The sequence below is a fragment of the Pogona vitticeps genome, chromosome 5 (assembly GCF_051106095.1).
Source record: "Pogona vitticeps strain Pit_001003342236 chromosome 5, PviZW2.1, whole genome shotgun sequence".
NCBI lineage: Eukaryota > Metazoa > Chordata > Lepidosauria > Squamata > Agamidae > Pogona > Pogona vitticeps.
Genome location: NC_135787.1, coordinates 40,639,811 through 40,656,806, shown reverse-complemented (window position 1 = coordinate 40,656,806; position 16,996 = coordinate 40,639,811). Strand labels below are relative to the sequence as shown.

Below are 16,996 nucleotides of genomic sequence, written 5' to 3'. Positions count from 1 at the left end.
TGGCAGTTGTGTTCTTGGGAACGATACTATATTTCTAATTAGAAAGCAGGTATGTATATACTTTTGAAATTTGCGCAGTGCTATGTTTAGTTACTATATAAGCTTACAGTGAATTATTTTAGGTACTTCTGCTGTACAAGCAAAAGTATACTAAGGTGTCCAACCACAGATCCTGTTTTTTCCCTTTTACTACAAAGAGTGAGTGTATCCCATTGTATATCAGATGTATTTGCATTTTGATACCTGGATAGAGCTCACTTTCAAGCACTCTATACTTCTCTGACCGGTGGCCTTCCATAGAGATAGCCCCAAGTAGCCCATTTTAGACTCGTGAGGGTGTCTTCCCAAAGCCTAGTGTCCTCATAGTATGCAAGCACAGGAAGTGCATGGAGAAAGGCAAACATTGTTCCCTGGTGCACTCAGACTAAGGCTGTGACTACACAGTGAAGGAAATGTGAGTTAAATTGTCTTCTCCAGCTGCAACATTGCACTGGGGCATTCTTTTCTGATATAAGTGACCACAGAAGTAGAGGAGAAAAAAGCCTTCTACTTGCAGTTCTGTTTGAAGCTATCACGTTCCCAGGGGTTACAAGAGCAGAGTCCGATAAGCTAGTCCAAAGTCAGGAATTCAGGGAAAGCAGAGCCAATATCCAAATACCAAAGCCAACTCACACAACGTAGTCCAGGGTCGAAGTCCAAAACCAAGAGTCCAGAGAACACGGTTCAAGGTTGTCAGGAGCGTGGATGCAAGCCAGAGGTTTGACTTGTTGCTTCCATGGATTTTCAGCCATCTCAGAACTGTTTATATAGTAAAAATAGCCCTTGAACTGCTGGAAGCCTTTTCATCGTGTCAGAACTCAGGGCTAGTTGATCGGATGTTTCTGTGGGCAGCCTTCAAGCGATCCTCTGACCTTTTTGTCATAAGTCTTCCCCTCAGCCTGACCTTCAGCCTGTCTACTGGGGGAGGAGATTCTGGAGGCGATTCAGGTGTTTGTATTTCTGATTGCTCAGCATTCTCCTCAGCTACAGTTAACCCTTCAGGTTCCAGATCTTCGGCTGCACTTATGACAGAAGCACCCGTAGGTGGGGCAGTTGTTAGAAACTGGCATAAGAAGGCTTTCCTTCTTCCCAGTCACTTCTGTATCTTATCTTGCTGGTGAGAGTTATACTGAAGCTGTTAAAAATGAATGAATGAACAAACAGGACTGTGGAGAGGTGGGGAGAACTATTTCAAAGAAGAAGAAGAAGTGGAATCTTAGGGGAGCAGAGACTTTGCAGAGAGAGGTGAGTACTGGTGCTGGTTTTATGTGTGTGTGACTATGCACACACATGTCACGTTCCCAGGGGGTTTCAACAGGCAAAAGTCCAATAAGCCAGTCCAATATCAGAAGTCCAGAAGATGCAATGCAGATACCAAAATGCCAAAGCCAAAACACAAACCGTAGTTGGAAGTCAGAGTCCAAAGCCAAAGGTCCAGAGAACAAGGTCCAAGATAAGCAGGAACGTGGATGCGAGCCAGAATGTTGACTTGTTGCTTCCAGAAGCTTCCAAGTGTTCTAGGTGCAGATTAAATAGCAAAAGCAGTAATCAAACTCCTAGAAGCCTTCCGTCGTGTTGATCTGATGTTCTTGTGGGAAGCATTCATACAATCCTCTAACCTTCATTGTCATGAGTCTTTGTCCAAGTTTATCCCTCACTCTGGCTACTGGGGGATGAGAATCTGATGGTGATTCAGCTGTCTGTGCTTCTAATTGCCCAGCATTTTCCTCAGCTGTAATTAACCCCATAGATTCCAGATCTTCTTTGGATGAACTCATTACAACACAATAGTGAGGACTACATTTCCCAAGGTGCTCTATGCTGCCCAAGTAGCTGCACTTTCTGACTCTTTGGTGCTTGGAATACTGGGCTTAGAAGCCCCGCTGGGTGAATTCCCAGCATCCTTGCGGAGCATTATGGGTGACCGAGCAAATCCCTGCATATTGTATGCTGCACAGTAACAGGCAACACTGCGAGGGCCATATGAAACAGTCCGGCAGGCCTGATTCGGCACACGGGCCTTGAGTTTGACACATGTGACCTAGAGGAACCTTTTCTCATATCTTAAGGAATGTTTGATGGACATTTCTATGCAGGTTGTAAAAACTGTAGAAATAAAGCTACATCTGTTTGTCTGCCCATCTGTCTGCCTGCCTATCTATATATCTGTGTAATGATATGAGAATATCCGGATAAGCATAAAGGATCATGACACCACCAGCCCCTTTGTAAGAAAATCAACTTCATAAAACAGTAATGTAAGCAGAGAGCCCACAGGTTGGGAAATGCTGATTTTCTTGAAGGTAAAGTATGTGTAGAAAAAATAAAAAAAGATGTCCGCTTAACATTACATATGTTTGCTGTAAGATGCAGTTTGTCACCAAGAGAAATGGGATGTGGGTGGTGGGAATATGTTTCTTTTGCTTTGAAGCAGAGAAGCAGCTGTACATGTTAGGGGATGGAGACGAGAGAATTTATATTTACAGTAATAAAACAAACGTCAAAACCTGAGGCATTTCAAAGGGATTAAACTTTGCAGTCCTTTGAAGACACTTAAAAGTTTCAATTCAGCCTACAATCTCTGGCGAGAAAATAAAAGAAGTGCTCCTGATATTGTTGTAGTAGGAGTTGTAGCTTCTAGGTGCATATCTTGACAAAGTCAGAAGAACTGAAAAGTGGGCATCCCCTCTGCAGATGCTAGGAGTGGGAAATAGGTTTTGAAAAATGACAGTTTCATGGTGAACATGAACTTCGCTTTCTGCTCTTTATGTATCATCACTGTATGGGGGTATACAGATCATTGATTAGAATTATGGCTATTATTTAAGATGAAATAAGAGAAGCAAACACAGTAACAGTTTATAGTTCTGCTATTATCTCATGGGGGTCCCTACCACACATCCTTTAGAGCAGTGGTCCCCAACCTTGGGCCTCCAGATGTTCTTGGACTACAACTCCCAGAAGCCTTCACCACCACGCCAGGATTTCTGGGAGTTGAAGTCCAAGAACATCTGGAGGCCCAAGGTTGGGGACCACTGCTTTAGAGGATGCTTTCACTGTACATCAGCATTATAGGTTGTGTTGCTTCGTCTGCAGAAGAACACATTAGTAAAATTGTCTTTGAGAACAGCATGAGTCATTTTACTCATTCAGTATGAGGGAGAGCATGTTTAAAATAGAAACATTCACCCTATGCTAATAATTCTCCCTTTTTAAAAATCTGAAGCAGGGGAAATTAAATCAACATGAAATATATGAAAGGAGCAAGAGCTCTTGCTAATGAACAGCAGCATTGTCCTTCTTTCTCCCTGAACTGCCGTTCTTCCCTCCACCCCAGGACTCTGTTGCTACTTCAGATTCTCTATGCATTCTATTTTAATCTTCCTTTTATTTATTTAGATAATTGAATTGAAAGTGACACAAACAGATGGAGTATACATGGGAGAAAGGGTAGGATGGGAAACAAGTGCAGTATGCATCACACAGGTAAAACATCTGTCAATATAGTTGTTAGTGAAACAAACTAGGATGTTAATAAAAGTGGTACTAACATCTTCAGCATGAGAACAAATGCCAGATAAGTTGCTTTTAACATTTTAGTAGTGCTTTGATTCCTGCTTTCCCCCTCCACTTTCTTCAGAAGAAAGTGGAGGTGGAAAGCAGGAATCATCAAAGCAATTCATCAAAGCGATTCCTGCTTTGGGTTCTCAAGAAGTGTTTGTGAGCCTAGGTGGTGCAAAAATTTAGGCTTTGTGTGTGTAAGTCAAAATAATTAAGCTGCAAGGTCTGTAGTGGAGGGGGAAGCGCTTTCTAGCGAGGAAAGTTCATCTCTTACTGGAGACTGGATCTCATCACAGCTCTTGACGTTGGACGTGGTCGCTTTCAACACAATCATTCTGTTGCATCCAAACCAATCCCCCATATTCATCACTACCCCTTAGAAGGTCTCACCTCCATTCCATGGCTGCTTGTATATTTAAAAGAACATTGTTTGATAGCATTAGCTAAACATTCCAAATTTCCTGTTAGTTCTTCTGTGATCTGCAGCAACAGCTGCTGTCCACTGCAGCTTAGTGGGTTGGAGCACAGGGCATTTAGTGGTAGACAATACCAACTAGATCTTGTTTTCCTCTCCCTCCCTTTCTTAAAGCATTGTTACTAATTTCTCTCAAAATCCTTTTTCCCCTCATTTCTGGAAAGTAATTTCAAAGTTTATACACAATTTCTAAGCTCAAATATAATCTTCCTGTCTATTTAACAGTGGTGGTTTCTAATTTCTGCTTATTTAGTTATTTTCTGCTTGCCAAGTTGAAAAAAAAAATACCGTATTTTTTCATGTATGACACTTTTCTCTAAAATATTTAGATTAAAAAAATTTAGGGTCATCTATACACGGAAGTAAAGAAGGGGAGGGATGAAAGTGCTGGGGTTGAGGGGACCATATATTTTGCTCAAACACAAAGTTTAAAATTAGAAGGGAGGAAAGGTAGAGAACTACCACATCCCCAGCTTTAGGAATTGCAAGAGAGATCCTTCAAAAGAAGAAACCTTGGTTAGAAACAGGATCTCTAGGATGGTGCGGGCAGAAGAGATATTGACAACTTTACAATCTGAAAAAGACATTTGTAGTAATGGTGCTACCAAATCTAACTGCTTTAAATTAAACTCAATGCAAATAGAGCTCTAAAATGATGTGATATAATTTTGTCACTGCTGAACACAGTTTCTAAGTATTCCTCCTTGGAAAAGAGAGTTTAGCATAAAACGTTCGAAGTCTTTAAATCAAAATCGCCATGAAAAGCCATAGAAGCACTTGAGATGGCCTTTGCGGATCTCACTGCAATCATGCTTTTTGTGCTTTTATGATATTATTGCTTGGTAAGAGTCTGATTGTATTGTGCAGCAAAAGTATTATAACTAGCCAGTAAAAAGACAGCTTTAAGAAGTTTGTGGACCACGACTTCTGGAATCCTTGAGCCAGCATGGACACTATTGGCGGAGGATTCAGGGAGTTGTAGTCCAAAAAGAGTGGTCTATTTATATCTCGCCTAAAGTGGTTGCAAGACCAGATAGGCGGGAAATGAATGAATGAATGAATGAATGAATGAATGAATGAATGAATGAATGAATGAATGAATGAATGAATGAATGATGTTTCAAGTGGAAAGTGCTTCTCAACAGTGGCAGCCTGGCCGTCTTCCAGAACCAACAAGAGCTGATAGCTTAGAGTAGAAATACTCTTCCAGGTCTTTGCTTGTTAGCCTGTTCTCTTAATCTGCCTTTACAGGAAAGTACAGAAGGAATTTCTTTCTTTCTTGTATGGAAATCTGAAGCGAGGGAAGCCAGATGCAAGGGCATTTGTTGAATAAAGAAATTAAGAAGGAAGGGAGGAGGGAAGCAAGCTATCAGTGACTGCTGACTATATATTACCTCCAGTGTCAGAGGTATAGATGAGCATGAACCTCGATTCAGAAGTTCATTCATGCTGGTTAATACATGTGGCACCACAGGTGCTGCACATGTTCCTTTTCCCCATCTCCCCAGCTGGATCCCCCACTCGCCAGCCAGTGTGCGTTCCTCTGATTTTCTTTGGCTGTTTGACCAATCTCCAGCAGAAGTATGGACTTCCCTGTCTTGCCTCCTTGACTGATTGCCCACTCAGAGAAGGAGGAAGAACAGACACACCCATGCTCCTGCTAGGAATTGGTTGAACAGCCAAAGAGAGGAGGAGAGGAGCACGCTCTGACTGGTAAGTGGGTCATTGGCTGGGGAGGTGGGGGAAGAGAACATGCGGCACCTTTGACATGAACCTTTGAACCATGGTTCATGCTCATCTCTAGGCAGAGGTAGTATGCCTCTGTATAATAATTGTTGGGGAACACAGGCCAGCAAACTGCAGGTGGTAGGCAGTGCTGTAGAAGAGGTGTTTCTCTTAAGGAAACTACTGTTTCTTTTAGTTTGGTGCCATCTGTGAAGCATTGGTACACCATGTTAAAAGAAGAGAACAAATATTTTTATTCAGATTTTTTGGGTCCTGTGATGACTTGATCACTAAAATTTCACACAATGAATCACCACTTACTCTTCATTGAGTTGACAGTCCTAGGAAAGACTTGTAGAAAGAAGAAACTATGCTGTCATTCTGTGCTTCTACAGCATCTTTTTTGTTTTAAAATTCCAGTTTATCTTGACTGCTGAGTAGGACTTGCATGCTTTTCAACCAATTCATTAGCCATCTCTGTTATTCTCCATTCATCACCCTCTTCATGAATTACCAGATGCAGTACAATGCTAAGGAACTGGCTTCCCTTGCTAGAAGGCCATCATCTTGTTTTGACAAGGAAGGAATGCTGAAGATATGCAGAGTGTTTGGGAATGGTAAATCTATAGGTAAAAATAACTCACATTGGCAGTTGTCTGTGCATGAATGGTTTGGTAGCTGTTGTCAGCTTGCAGTTTCAGTAGTCACACATTTGCCTGTATAATCTGTTTCCTTCTCTGCTAATGACTGAATGCTGTTAAACACCTTTCTAAGTAATTGCTTTTCTGTCGTAGCTGTGGTGGATTAGATTTTTGCTGGTGTATGCAAACACTGATGAAAGCAGTAGTCCTGCTGTTGGCTGCTAACTGGATTAATTTGCAGAGGGCAATGTGAGAACTTATGTTTGAAAGCCAAGCTACTGGATAGGTGGCATGTCTCCATCAGGGGTAGAGCAGGGTTTTGTTGAAGGTGTGGGAATCTTTCATTGATAAATGCAGTGCATGGATATGTGTGCAAGTAGAGTAGGGGACTGTTAGACTGTATGGGATGGTGACGATAGCATGCACCAGTATATTTTCACAGCTATGTCTTCCTCCTTGATCCATACAGTTGATGCTAACAAACACAAACAAAATTCTTTTTGGAGGCAACCAAATTCCACTCCAAAAATTATGTGACCAGATTAAGTGAATTTATTACCATATTTAACACACTGTCAGTAAGGAAGAAGAAATGCTGCCCTTTGCACATGGGATCATCTTAATTGTGCTGCTTCACTAGAGTTTGGTCATCTTTATTAAAGTTTGATCTATGCAGTTCTATGTGCTAGAAATTCAAAATGTCCAGTGTTCCACAGAAGAAAGTATGGTCTGCTTGTAATGCTAGCTTTACATCAGTGACAATTTCATGATCCTCCAGCACATTTTCTACTACATATTGCTGCAGGCTCTTCAGTGCATGCTGCATTTCTTGAACTCTGCAACCAGGTTTGCCCTCTTTTGACCTGCAAGCCAAGAGGATCGTCACTGTTTTGGTAAACATGGGCTGGAAAAATGTTACATGTTATCAAAAGCTGAAAAGACAATTTATTTATTTATTTATTTATTTATTTATTTATTTATTTATTTATTTATTTATTTATTTATTTATTCATTCATTCATTCATTCATTCATTCATTCATTCATTCATTCATTCAATTTATAACCCGCCTAGCTGGTCAGGCAGATTGTGAGATAGTAAACCGATTTAACCCTTTTGTGTGCATTCACAGAGGCCACTCTGAAGAACTTCCACTATTTGTATTACTCACCTAGACATAACCAATAGGATTCTGGGAAAAGTATGAACAGAGAATGATGGCATGTTATTGTTTTCATCATTTTATTAATACCATACTTCTTCTGCATGCAGAACCAAGGGAGAGATGGTGTCGTCTGACAGGAAATCTGCTGTTTCTAATGAAAAATAAGACAAAGGTAATTTAATTTACATTTTTCTCCCTTTGTGGTTTTTCCTCTTTCCTTTTCCTGAATTTAATCAATTGTTTCCCTTTTTTTCTTTGCTGATATGGTATGAGAGATAGAGATAAATGATATAGTTTCATGTTGCCTATATGGTCTTTTCCATTTGCCTTGTGTAGCTGTTTTATAAAATGCTAGACATTCTTCAGTAGAATCAACAACATTTGATTGGCTGCATCAGAAATGACTCGGGGCCAGGCAGTGCCCTAATTTGATGTGTAAAAGAAGATGTCAATCTAGAGTACCCTCGTAGATTCATATTATGCAGCGGAAAGCACAGGATCTATGACTGAATTTCTGTTGTTATTACATAAACGTAGAAATTAGGACTGTGCAGTCTTTTACAGGAGCAGTTCACGCTCAATATGCTGTTAAAATGACTTTCAACAAGAAGGAAGTAGTTCTTTTCAGCTTGTTAAAAGAAGAGATAACATAGAACTTACTGTTCAGTTCAAATCTGTAGTCGTGATCGTGCAAAGCAGCAATGAATGAGAAGTTTCCCAACTTTGTGGGTCATGTTTGCACTAGAATTCTGGTTTAATAAACAACAGTGTAGATGAACTGTGTGCTACTCTATGTATTCCCTTGTTCCCACTCAGAGTCTGTATAAGTGGGTGAATACACCAGAAAGGTATCTTAAACTCAAGGCTGATTTCTCTCAGAAATGACTAAACTTGAGGTCACTCTACTTGGGACATATAATGAGAAGACTTGATTGACTGGAATAGACAATCTGGTTGGAAACAGCAGGAAAGGGGAATGTGAGATGGATTGAACATTAATATATCCATGCTGTTGAGTTTTGAAGATCACTAGAGTATAGCTTCCCATGTTGCTAAATCTGAGATTATGATTAGATATATTGAGATAAGATAGATTTCTGAGCTAGATTTAACTGAGGACTTATTTGCCATGTTTGGGCACACATAACCACTATCCTATATCTGTATGTCACACAGAGTTATCCACTCCTGCTTTGTTTATATGAAAGGAAACAGAAAGCAAGAAAAGTTAAGTGGTACTCATGAGCAAACCACACATTTACCTCATGGTTTATTAAGCCGGAATATTTTATTTATGTGAATGTGATTATTATTTTGACAGTTTTGACAAACCTAGAGACAGGGTGGAGCCTACCGTTAACCTGAGTAAAGCAGGTATCTCAGGCAGAAGATTTTTAGAGCTGTGAAAGAAGAGGAAATATATATAATTTGTATATAATTTGTTATTATTGTAATTTTGGGGAAAGGAGTTTGAAATACTTTTCTCTTTCATATTTCAGAATAAAATAACTGCTTTTGATTCTCTACAGCTAGAAATGGCTGTTATTTTCTGCTTTGCTTCACGCAGCAAAATATCTGAGGCCAGTCTTTTCTGGAGACAATAGATCCTTGGTTTTCGTTGGACTCTCAAGATAGAGAACGTGCTACTATGGAATTCAGTGAGGATGAACAAGAATTCTGTTTGGTTTATTGTTTTGGCAAGAATTTACCAGAATATGCTGTAGAATGTGGTAGAAGAAACATGAGATTAAAAAAAATGTGTGGTGGAAAATAGAAAGTTAGCACTTTCAGGTAGTTTTCTGCTGCTGTGATCACTAAAAACATTTTGTGAAGTGAAAACTAAGAACCTAGCTCAGTAGTCTTATAAAAGCTTTATTCAGACATCACAGTAATTTGAGTGAGTCAGTTCAAGTGATGTTCTGTATTTTGTGAAGCATGTATTCCTGGTTCCGGAATGGAATGGACTCTAGGCATCCTAATTAGATTAATGTGTAGAAACGTAGTAAAGATAAACACTAAATTTAGAAGAATGCCCTGTTAAATGAAATGTTCTGTATACATCTGTACATACTCCTGCTCTGTGGCTTTTGTGCACTCTCCATAGTGCCTCAGATATTTGTAGGATGTAGCCATTTTCAAGGAGTGATGCAAGCTGGAGTGGGAAACTTCAGTAGGATTGAGGACCATTTTTAAGATATACTAGCAGCCTGGTGGTTGTATTCTCAAGTGGAATGAGCAGAAAAGTGGGTGTCTCTGGGTGTCTGTGAATTTCGTTGTATGTGTATATACTTACAATGACAATAAATTATTATAATTATTAAAAGGGGAGGGGAGACCAAAGAGGCCAAACTGTATATTAACAATGTTTTATTATAAAAATTGAATATTTAAAATTGTTTTTGATTTTCTGGGTAAAAGTTGTTTTAGTGTTTTTTTTACTTTAGAAATGGCTTTAACGTAAAAAACCAAGTTCTTAGCTGAAGAGCCCCACCTCATCATGCCATTTAGTGGCCATTTTTAAAATTAAATTTTTGGAGTATGGAGACCCAAAATATGCTGGGCACCTTTTAAACATGGCAAAATTGCTTCATGCCTCTGGAAAACAAAAGGGGATTTTCTGTGCAAATATTTTCAAACCATTTAAAAATATTTTTTCTCAAGATATAGAAAGCTGAGGGCTCGCCCACACACTGGGGGTACAAAGTTCTCCTTGGGACATATAGCTCACAGGCTACATTTTTCCTGTTCTGATTTCAGCAGTTGGCAGTTTACTGCTGTCACCCAGTGTAGGCAACTTCTAATGCAAATATATTAAATATAGTGGTGCCTCGCTTAACAAGCGTTTCGTTTAATGACGAATTCGCTTAGCGATGGCTTATTCGGAGCGATCTTGCGCTCCGTTTAATGATGTTCCCTATGGGCGATTTTCGCATAGTGATGTTTGGGACCATGCTTCGCATAGCAATGACACTTTGGGTCCCCCTGTTTCGCTAAACGATGGTTTTGACAGCCTCATGTTGGCTGTTTTTTATATGTTTAAAAATGTTTTAAAAATGTTTAGAATGCTTGAAATCATAAGTGCACTTAATAAACCCTTTGTTAAACTAATTTGACTTTGTTCCAACTCTTTTTCAATTTGTTGTAATTCCCCCCCCCCCATTGAGATGCATTGAATAGGTTTCAATGCATTTCAATTGGGGAACCGTGTTTCGCTTAGCGATGTTTCCTGTGGCGATTTTTGCTTAAGGATGGCAATCCGTTCGTTTTCAATTCATTTCTATGGAAAAGCATGTTTCGCTTAGCTATGTTTTCCCATAGCGATGAATTTTTTGGAACCAATTAAAATCGTTAAGCGAGGCACCACTGTAATAGCATTCCAGCTGCTAGTGAGCATTGGCAGATCAGAGGATCTCAAGGCATGTAGAAATATGATCACTTTCCTTTCTTGTTTTCTACTTGCTATATAGCTCAAATTGTTTAAATATTTGGTCTAACCATGACCGCTCTCATGTGGCCCTTTATTCATAGATTTCTTTGGCTTAAAGTGTTGGCCTGGGGCCAACTCCAGAGGCTTGATATGGCTATTGCCTCTCCTGAATCTTGGAGTCAGATTTGGATAATGAAACTTGCAAGAGCACTCTGTTCGGGGGGAAAAACCTTGGAGCCTAAGATAACAATTTACACAGAGATTCTTATCTGGTAGCTTCAAATCCTCCCCTTAATTAGCAGAGTAAAGACACAGACGTGTGAGAAAATATACACAGAGAGAGTTCTGATAAGACTTATAACATTATATATTAGACTTGGTCAGACATATATACATTGGCATAGAATATCTCAGAGCAACATCACATTCAAGTAAAGTAGTGACCACCAGACTCACAACTGAGTGGTGAATTGCTGCTCTCATACTTTTGCTTATATGGTGAGAGTAGCCTATCACTGCACACTGCACATATGGCAGCTGAACATGTTTAACAAGCATTACATAAGCTTGTCCCACCTGTAGGCTATCAGTTATCCATTGGCTTGATGTTATGGGAGTGACTTTGCGTTCTCTACTACAATGCTAAATTTAACCCCTTGTTCACTTAAAGGAACAAATCCTGACTGTTTGTACCAAAATTTATTTGCCTTTTGCAAATAAACTGGTTTTATCTGCAAAATGTGTATGAAGCCAAATTGTACTCTTAATTACTCCACGTGGCCCATTGTAACCTGAGTAAATACAGTTTTGGAAGTGGATATTATAAAATCTGCCATTATGAGTTTTTTAAAAAAATGGATTTGTGACTGTTAGGCTATAACCATGTCTTTAGCTTAATCATTAGCATCTTTACAGTATATCCTTCTTAGTTTGCAGCTTAATGATGCAGGAGTGAGAAGTGTTCCCATCTATTAGGTCAGTTTGTCTCTGTACTTGCATGATACATTTATATTGCTTAGAAACTTTGGACTGACTGTGTAGGAATTAAAAAATATGTTTGAACATTGCTCAAACTAATGTTATGCTTTTATATAAATTAACCTGTTAAAAGTTGCAAATTCCTTGTGAAATTAGGTTAATTGGACTGCCATAATTATTAGTCTATATTTAGGCCATTTTGAACCCTGCTTCATTTGACATTCTGGTTGGGTTATTAGTATACCCATGGGACTGCCAAACATTTAACCAATAACCGTTAAAATGTTTACTCTCTGAAAGCAAGTTTTGTGTGACATATTAAGCCTACTATGAATTTATAAGGTAGATTTTAAAGCCCTCTGAAATTAAGGGGTTTGACTGAAGATATTGGAAAACTCTTAGCTGTGCAAGAATGAAGGTGAATGTTATAGTGTGTTTAATGATCAAGTGTATTTAAGAGTTGGAATTATAGTACTCTGTGACTTGTTCTGTAATGGATTGCCTTTTTTGCAAAGCAATTGTACTTTGCATTATAGGAGTGTTGTTTGTAGCCAAGATGAATGACAAATAGAAACATCCACATTGCCGGTAATCTCAAGCTTTCTTGCAGCGTTTGTAAAAGCTTAACATAACCTACAATATACATCACAAGTTTTAATGTATTATTAGTAGCTGACAGAAAAACGTGGAAGTAAAATAGTTGATTTGTTCATAAATCAATAACTGCAGATTATGTGCATAGGAAAAGTGGAAGAGTAATGGCTTATTTTAAGCGTTGTGATGTGACTTGCATAGCAGTCACCAACAGAATGATGGAAAGGTTATATAGACTTTAAACATGCTACTGAAAAAGTATTTATAAAATGTATAGGTAGAAAACTCATGTCTTATTTAAAATACTTATGTGCGGCCTGTCTCCTAAAAAAGATCCAGGATGGTTTACAATATTAGAAGAAACAATATTAGAAGCTAGAACAATGCATTATTGCAATGCTTGACAAAGAATTAAACAATTGTAATATAAAAACCAGTAGTAAAATACCTTTAAAATAACAGTAACAATATAAACACAGCAGTCCCATTAAAACAAACAAACAAACAAACAAAAACTCTTGGCAGCCAGAGAAAGCCTGTTGTAGTTTTCCATATTTAAAAGTAACACTGAACATATTCAAACATAACACAAAAGTCACTATGTAGCTAAACAGTGCTTTATGGGACTAATTGCTATTTCAACCAAGTGCCTGTTGTATATGACCCCCTCATGGTAGTAATGAAGAATACTCAATACAGTACACTGTTGTGACTAGTTTGAAAAAAAATTGCAGAAAAAAATCATTCATATCCATTTTAGTCGGCACATATCCATTTTTTGCAGTGATGACACCTGGTTTTTCCAGTTGTGATAAGCAATTTTTATTTGCAGAGTCCACGTTTGTGGACAGGATTCTTGGAGAAATATGGTCTGCCACAGGTGTTCTTGAGATTTATACTTTACTAATATAGTGTTACATACTAATATAATACAGTATATGGGTTATACAAGTTTCCAGAGGATAACTGTTTGTATGGGCCAGGGAAGTGGTTAGTACCAATCCACAAGAGGAGTGGCTCTTTTGAGCTTGAAGGAAGTGGTGACAAGTCGTTAAAACAAAATGAAACAAAACAAAACAAAAAAAGAGGAAACAAAGCAGTTTTCTCTGCATCCTATTTGGACAACTTATTTGTGACCAGTCTCCAATACACCTTCTTTGGTAAGTTATCTGAGCATGTGGCGATTGTTGTTGTTTAGTCGTTAAGTAGTGTCTGACTCTTCATGATCCCATGGACCAGAGCACACCAGGCCCGCCTGTCTTTCACTGCCTCCTGGAGTTTGGTCAAATTCATGTTGGGCGCTTCAATGACACTGTCCAGCTATCTTGTCCTCTGTCATCCCCTTCTCCTCTTGCCTTCACACTTTCCCAACATCAGGGTCTTTTCCAGGGAGTCTTCTCTTCTTATGAGATGGCCAAAGTATTGGAGCCTTAGCTTCAGGATCTGTCCTTCCAGTGAGCACTCAGGCTTGATTTCCTTCAAAATGGATAGGTTTGTTTTCTTTTTAGTCCAGGGGACTCTCAAGAGTCTCCTCCAGCACCGCAATTCAAAAGCATCAATTCTTCGGCGGTCAGCCTTCTTTATGGTCCAGCTCTCCCTTCGGAAAACCATAGCTTTGACTATGAGGACCTTTCTTGGCAAGGCGATGTTTCTGCTTTTTAAGATGCTGTCTAGGTTTGTCATCACTTTCCTCCCAAGAAGCAGGCATCTTAATTTTGTGGCTGCTGTCACCATCTGCAGTGATCATGGAGCCCAAGAAAGTAAAATCTGTCACTGCCTCCATATCTTCCCCTTCTATTTGCCAGGAGGTGATGGGACCAGTGGCCATGATCTTAGTTTTTTTGATTTTGAGCTTCAGACCATTTTTGCACTCTCCTCTTTTAACCTTATTAAGAGGTTCTTTAATTCCTCCTCACTTTCTGCCATCAGAGTGGTATCATCTGCATATCGGAGGTTGTTGATCTACTTGAGGGGCTCATCTTCCAGCGTCATATCTTTTAGCCTTTTATTTCTGCCCATGGAGGCTTTTTTTGGACAAAGATACTGGAATGGCTTGACAGTTCCTGCTCCAGGTGGATCATGTTTAGTCAGCTCTCCACTGTGACCTGTCCATCTTGCCTGTCCCTGCACGGCATAGCCCATAGCTTCTCTGAATTACTCAAGCCCCTTTGCCACGACAAGGTAGCAATCCATGAGGGGGCATGTGGTGATAGGCACCTCATTTGTGGATTTCTCATTTCATTTCACCTTCAAAAGTTTGGCAACAATTACATCTGATCTAAAGTAAGAATTGCCTGTAGCATATCTGGAAGCTTGTGGCATAGCCTCTAAAGCAGTTGGCTCAAATATTATTTTTATGGCTAAGCCATAATGCTGTACCAGCATGGCTCAGGAAAGAGCAGACATGGTAGAACCAGAACAGCTGGAATCAGTGACAGATAAGGGAGGAAACATACCTTGATTTCTCTACTAATTTCCTCATTTCCTTTTACTGCAGCATTTGTTGTCTTTGAACAGCATAAATGTAACATTTAACATTCATTTCGCATGAGGTTTAGTCACAGCTGTTTTGGAGGTGTGATTCTTCAGATGTATAGTAATGGAACGTGCAGATTCAGGTATCTTAGAATTGTTGATGTGCGTATGTAAGAAGAATAGCAGAGGATCTTGCCCAGATATTTAAATCTGGTTTGTCAGATGCAGGAAGTGCTAACTTTAATTGGTAGGCCAACATATAAATTGTTAAATGTGGTACTTGACCTGTCATGCAACACAGGAGATACACTCTGACATTTCCCTGCGAAGTTAAGGTGTGCATGGTAAGTACATCAACTATTCACAACAATATTAACACAAAATGCCTTACTTTCTTAAGTAAAGTAAACTTCTGTAACCAAGACAAAAATTCCTTGTCTGTATTAAGACCTAAGTATAAGAATAAAACTTGCTGAGAAATTCCAGTTTAGCAGTTCCATCCCAGAGTCTGTCTTTCAGATTTGTGAAAGAATTTCAGATCAGTAAAGGAGTTTTCTTAGAGACAGAAATCCCACTAATTTTTGAATGCTGCTGGTTTTGATTTCAGATGGTTGACCATTAATTTTTTGGCCCATAGTCTGACCTTGTTTCTCCTTCTGGACGGCAGATGATTGGTGAAGAATGACGTAAATTAGATTGGAGCATGAACAGTGAATGGGTTTCCGGTAGTATAGTGGACAGAGAGTAGTCCTTGATACTGTTTCTTGAATGGATATGGGGAGAATAGACTTCTGTATTTGTTTCAGAGCCTTATCCCTGAGTTTCTGTTTCAGCTAGGTATACAGTTTTATTGCAGAAAAGTAGCTATGTTGGATTAGACACCTGTGTTAAGACAGAGCAGGCACCTGTGTTCCATAAAATCGTATCCTAGGAAAGGATGTATTCTAGAAAAGGATCCAGGGTGTTTGAAATGGGTGGAGATTTGGTGAATAGAAGTCTTATGTATTGCTTTGGAAAACTGGAGACTGTCTCTTCCATTCCACCAAGTTAGTTTTGATTTCTACAATCACTTAGGTCACAACAAACAAGAAGTTTCAAGTTTTTCTGATATTTCTTAGTAATACAGCCAACTAAGAAAAGCAAGCAATTGCCTTCTTTACTGCTAAACCACTGTGTTTGTGTCTATGTTGTATCTGTGTTCACATTTATGCTTGTATTAAGGAAATCATATTAAACCTTGACAACAGATTGCCACTCATTAATAAAATGCTGGTTGTATTCCCATGTGTGTGTCTGATCCCAGCTTGCAGCCAAGACATTCACAATTTCCCTTACTGTTACGAGCTGTCATGTTGCCTCTGACTTACGGCAATGAATGAATGATCTCCAAAATGTCCTGTCCTCAGTTTCCCTGCTCAGTTCTTATAAACTCAAGCCTGTGGCTTCTTCTAGAGAGTCAATCCATCCCAGTCTTCCTCTTTTCCTGCTGCCTTCAACCTTTCCTAGCATTCTCTTTTCCACAGATTCTAGCCTTCTTGTGATGTTCCCAAAGTAGGACAACCTCCCTTTCATCGTGTTTGATTCCAGAGATAGTTCAGACTCGATTTGTCTAGGACCCACTTGTTCATCCTTCTGGCAGTCTGAGGTATCTGGACTCAATTATCTTTTATTTTCTAATTCCTTCATTGCTGCCCCTCCTAGTCTCAGTTTTCTTCTGATTTCTTGGCTTCAGTCTGTTTGGATTGATAAACGAACAAGGAATGTAAAATCTTAACTATTTCAACTTCTTCATTTTAAACACTAAAGTTGTATAGTTCTTTTGTAGTCATAATTTTTTTTGTCTTAATGTTCATCTGCAGTTCTGCTTTGGTGCTTTTTTCACTTTCACTAAAAGTCATTTCAAGCCATTGCTGCTTT

At 39.2% G+C, this 16,996-nt stretch overlaps 1 protein-coding gene across 12 annotated transcripts in view; it reads left to right on the top strand.

The window, feature by feature from the left end:
- Positions 1-16,996, top strand: part of INPP4B (inositol polyphosphate-4-phosphatase type II B) — a 329,973-nt gene that overhangs the window by 39,994 nt on the left and 272,983 nt on the right. For 11 of the 12 annotated variants that reach the window (XM_073001618.2, XM_073001620.2, XM_073001617.2 and 8 more), the window contains exon 2: positions 7,713-7,777. In XM_073001618.2, the coding sequence (XP_072857719.2) occupies positions 7,760-7,777 (18 nt within the window). In that variant the 5' untranslated portion in view covers positions 7,713-7,759. Of the gene's footprint in view, positions 1-6,290; positions 6,430-7,712; positions 7,778-16,996 lie in introns of those variants that run through there. The other variant, XM_073001624.2, reaches the window with a different exon arrangement.